This window comes from Rosa rugosa, chromosome 2, assembly GCF_958449725.1.
Source record: "Rosa rugosa chromosome 2, drRosRugo1.1, whole genome shotgun sequence".
In the NCBI taxonomy this organism is placed as follows: domain Eukaryota; kingdom Viridiplantae; phylum Streptophyta; class Magnoliopsida; order Rosales; family Rosaceae; genus Rosa; species Rosa rugosa.
The window spans coordinates 2988188-2993401 of NC_084821.1; the positions used below are offsets into that span (position 1 = coordinate 2988188).

Below are 5214 nucleotides of genomic sequence, written 5' to 3' on the forward strand. Positions count from 1 at the left end.
ATTTCTGATTATGGAATTTGACCCGATGATTATTTCACCTTCTTCCTTTTAGCTGTGTACTTGTTAAACACATAGTCGATTATGTGTGCAGTAAAGGAAGACCTACTGAAATTGAGTTTATGATGTCTTAAGGTAGATTTTGATGCAACAAGGCATAGACTACTGAAATTGAGCCTATAATGTCAAATTCCATTGAAGATTTTGAAGCACTAGAAGCAACAAGACAAGCTGTCGTCGGGCTTAAGTTGCTTAGTTTCAAAGTCTCTCCCTTCCCTTCCCTTGGTGTGTTTTTCATTTTGATTTCTGCTTTGCTTCTTTTTCTTGGTTTCTTGAGTGTTCTTGTTTCATTTTTTGTTGGTTTTTTCCTGCAGCTGAAAGGTCTACTAAGTGGCAGCATAATGTGTTTTTGAGTTTCAAAGGTGAAGACTCTCATAGGAGCTTTCTATCCCATTTGTACCACTAATTGCAAAAGACGAGTGTAATTAGAACATTCAAGGATTACACAGCTTGTAAACAGGGAGGATATTTCTCATAGTCCTTTGACTGCAATTGTGTTTCTATTATTGTAAAGTTTTGGAGGGAGAATAAATATATATATTTTTTTAAATATTTTATTGTCTGTAACTATCTTTTTATATAAGGATATATATGTCATGTAATAATTAAGAAATGAGAGAGCTCTAATAAGTAGTTCCAATAGAAATTCTCTTGATTGTATAGAAATTCTCTTGATTGTATTCTTTATAGCAAAGTTCAAATTTTTTTTGAAATAAAATTTGTTTTTTTTCTTCAATGGAAATTTTTTGTGCACTTATTGATTGATCTTCAATGGAGGGTGAGGTTGTGCATGATGAGTGGTTTGATTCAGTGGTTTAAGGATTAGGGATAAATTGTTTTGAATTTTTTTTTTTTTTTTGCGTTTGATTTTATTCGATATTTTTGTTTAATAGACAAAAGTAAAATGGCACAAATTTTTTTTTATTCAGACTTCAGAGTCAATTCCCTTGTTTGCTTCTTTCACTGGAAATTTCTTGCTGGTTCAATGGCGCCCTCTGCGTCTCTTCCTTCATCAGTTGAATCATCATCATTATCCGCTCGTCCGCGTAAGTATCCGCCCTCAGCTTTCCTCTCTGGTAAGTTTTTGTTTCGTTTTCTTTTTTGGTTCTTTCATACCGTTTTGCCCAGAATTCTGGGTTTGATGTTAAGAACCCGAGTTTATTTGTAGATCTCTCCTTTTGGAACCGTCCAGAAAATGGCGTCGAGCTACTGAGGGAGATAAGAAGAAAAAATGTGGGATCTGAATGAGCCTCCTAATCAGGGACGCGTGGAGGACGACGGCACCGCCTCGGCCGACGGCAACGGAGAAAGTGGCTTCATGATATTCGGGTCCTGGTTCACGGACAGTGCTGATTCGCAACCCGTGACCCGACAGTTCTTCCCGGTAGATGTATCCTCCGAAATGGAACTCACGCCTGAAGGTGGTCTTGCCGCGGGGCCGGTTGCTTCTTCCTCTTCTTCATCATCACCTGTTCAGTGGAAGTATGATTCACCTGTTCAGTGGAAGTATGATGTGTTCTTGAGTTTCAGGGGTCCAGACACTCGAAGGAGTATCACCTCTTATCTATACTATCGACTGCAGAGGAGGGGAATTAAAACATTCATGGATGATCCAGATCTTCAAGTAGGGGATGTGATTTCTCCCGCTCTCCTAAAGGCAATTGAAGGATCAAGGTTTGCAATTGTTGTTCTGTCGGAAAACTATGCTCATTCTACTTGGTGTTTGGAGGAACTTACAAAGATCTGTCAGTGCATGGAAGGAAGCAACAGAGTTTTTCCACTTTTTTATAATGTGGAACCATCTGATGTACGGTACCGAACGAAGAGTTTCGGAGAAGCTTTCAATAAGCATGCAAGCTATGGGCGACACACATTACAGATTGTGCGGCGGTGGAATGATGCTTTAAACAAAGTGTCCAGTTTCTCTGGGTGGCATACAAAGAATTATAAGTAGGTATCATGATGAGATTATCTATTTCAATTATCAAGAGTCATGCGTACAGCTTTTCCATTCTTCCATTCTTCCTTCCTTGTAGGACTGATAGAGAACTTGTAGACGCAATTGTGGATTTTGTGTGCAATAAAATACAACCTACTGACACTGAGTTTACAATGTCTTCCGGAGATTTTGAAGCATATGAAGCTACAAGAAAAGCCATAGATGAGGTTATGAAGGCGCTAAAAGATAAAGATGACGAGGTCACTGCAGATGATGTCCACGGCATGGGAGGCGTCGGCAAGACAACCATGGTAAAACACGTCGCTGCACAATCCTGCAAAAATGGGACTTCTCATCATGTGATTATGACTGTTGTATCCCAGAGCTCTGACTTGACAAAAATTCAAGGCACATTGGCGGGGCCGAGCGGGTGTTGTACTGCGAATAGTAGTTGTAGTGCAAGTATCGGAATTAAGGGAGCGCGGCGGCTGGGGCTGAAGCCGCCGCCGTCAATGGTGAGGGTTCCGGTGATTGACAATGGATGCTCGACTTGGGACATTTTGAGGGACTTCGCGCCAAAAGAAGAGAGGGAAATGGTGCAGAGAAGGTTTGGTTCCTTTTCCTCGTCTTCTTCTGATGAAGAAGAAGAACTAGAAGAAGAAGTTGAAGAAGGAGAGGATGTTGACTTTTCCAGCACTACCACAGAGATTTCCAGTACCCCAGAGATTTCCAGTATTTCTCCAAATGGAAGGTTTTCGCCGAATGGGAAGCCTAAGCTAATTGTCACTAATTGGGAAAAGGGTGATTTGCTCGGCAGCGGCTCTTTTGGGTCTGTGTATGAAGGAATTTCTGAGTACGTGCTGCTCAAAACTCATTTTAGCTGCTTAATTATGAATGCTCAATCTTGTAGATGTCTTAAAATTTATTATCTTGCATTGCCTGAGGTCGGAGTTGTTCAATTGTATATTGATCTCGTTTCTCTAGTTCACAGTTATCTGTACATTTAGGATTAGATGGATTGAATGATAAACCCATGCCTGTGAAGGGTCGAAACTTCAATATGTGATGCGATATAACCAGTATTTTAGGGTGATTGTTTCAAAATTCAAGTGAGGGAAGAAGATAGATAAACTCAGTGGACTTGGTGATATAGTGATGAAAAGACCAGCTCTGCTCAGTGTGAAGAGGAAGTTTGAACCTTCCATGCTTGAGCTAGGCTTGTTATGAGACTATTGAGCCTTTGTGGTATCTCTTATCTTTTAATAGGGGAGTGAGGACGCCTATCCACTTGTTCCTTTTATTCTTGCAACTTTTGCAGTATGTTACTTCCATGGATAAAATCCTTGTTCCCTTATGGCCTTATGAAAACTTTATAACTGTATTAAAGTGAACTTTTATTTGTTTCCAATGCACTTATATACTGACAAATTTTCTCATATAATTTTTATTGAAAGAGTGGTTCCACGTTTTCATCTTTTCTTTAGCTATGATATTTTCAAGATCTTTGTTGAATATGATTTTGCTCTCTTTCAGTGGCGGATGCTTCATTGCTGTCAAGGAAGTTTCCTTGCTTGATCAAGGAAGCCTGGGGAGGCAAAGAGTTTCTCAACTTGAACAGGTGACATTGGCTTGTATTTCATGTTATGCCCTAATTGCATGTCCCTGATATTAACTATTAAGTAATTGACTCAGTGATCGTATATCGGTATAGTCTACCTCGTTTTTTGTTCCTTGCTGAGATGCTCTTCTTCTCATTGTCTGTTTTTGTCTTTGTTTTTCTTCCAGGAGATTGCTCTTCTGAGTCAGTTTGAACATGAGAACATAGTTCAGTATTATGGCACACAAAAGGTACCCATTATTCTATAGTCTATTCCCATGGATAGTTATTTCGCTATGCTATGAACTTTTCTACAATAGTAAGTACTCATGGATGTCCAAAATTCCGTTCATGATATGATATTGCTACTTTGCTACTGATTCATGTAATGATATGTAGAGGCTTACTTTTATTTGAAAATTATTGACATGACATTGATGATCTTTGATGCTGGTCTGCACATTCCTTCAATGTACAGACCAGAGTATGAAATAATCTCAAACAGAGGTATATTTTGCCTTTCTGTCACAGGATTTATTTTAAGCAGTTGGCATCTTTGTTTAATTTCTTTTTTCTCACAAACAAACTCACTGTAGATAATTGTAATATGAAATAATCACAAACAGAGGTATATTTTGCCTTTCTGTCACAGGATTTATTTTATGCAGTTAGCATCTTTGTTTAATTTCTTTTTTCTCACATGCAGATAATCGTAAACATGCTTGTCCACACTGTTATGCATTTGTTTGAGGGGTTACCTTATCATCTAGTGTCCATACTATATGATACTTCTGTTTGAGTCCAATAGTATGAGGAACTCGTTGCATCAATACTAGTAGGTGTATTTGTTGTGAAGCATTTAAGCCATTTATTTATTCAGTATTAATTTTTCATAGCTCTTATCCGTGTGAATCCACTTATTTGCGAGCACCGTTATTTTATTTATATTTTCTGATTGGTCTTTGCAGGATGGATCAAAGCTCTATATCTTTCTGGAACTTGTAACCAAAGGCTCCCTTCAAAAGCTATATCAAACGTACACTCTTACTGATTCAATTGTTTCTGTATACACTAGACAGATCTTGCAAGGTCTGAAGTATCTTCACGACCGAAAAGTGATTCACAGGTAACTCATTCCAAAAATGTACCATCTTATGGTTTTGGCTGTATTGATCTCAGAAGATTCTGAAGTCCCACCAATGAGCCATATTCATGTGAGGATTCATTCCAAAAAAACTGAGAAAACAAATCTGCGCACCATTACAATGTTCCTGATCATCCTTTTGCCTTGTAATTTTGAATACATCTATTCTCATCTTTGTGTTTCTTGCATTCAGGGACATTAAATGTGCAAATCTTTTGGTGCATGCTAATGGATCTGTGAAGCTTGCTGACTTTGGATTGGCAAAGGTTTGTCTTCCATTCCCCAAATTCAATTGTATTTTATTGTTTTTTGTAGTTTCCACAAAGGTTGTGAATTATTTCTCCTTATACTGTGTGTTGCGTCCTCTTTCCAGATTATCAAAATGAACGATATAAAATCTTGCCAAGGAACTGCATACTGGATGGCCCCTGAGGTTTGCCTTTGCACATTTGAATTTAAAATTTTGTATTAGTTTGT

The 5214-nt window shown here is 38.3% G+C and overlaps 1 protein-coding gene across 1 annotated transcript in view; it reads left to right on the forward strand.

Moving 5' to 3' along the window:
* Positions 1–961: 961 nt before the first annotated feature.
* The window catches only part of LOC133728450 (uncharacterized), a 5395-nt gene continuing 1142 nt past the window's right edge, over positions 962–5214 (forward strand). The window contains exons 1-8 of the mRNA XM_062155865.1: positions 962–1103; positions 1250–2007; positions 2094–2849; positions 3530–3614; positions 3782–3844; positions 4562–4719; positions 4931–5003; positions 5111–5208. Coding sequence (XP_062011849.1) covers positions 1289–2007; positions 2094–2849; positions 3530–3614; positions 3782–3844; positions 4562–4719; positions 4931–5003; positions 5111–5208 — 1952 coding nt within the window. The 5' untranslated portion in view covers positions 962–1103; positions 1250–1288. The remainder of the gene's footprint in view (positions 1104–1249; positions 2008–2093; positions 2850–3529; positions 3615–3781; positions 3845–4561; positions 4720–4930; positions 5004–5110; positions 5209–5214) is intronic.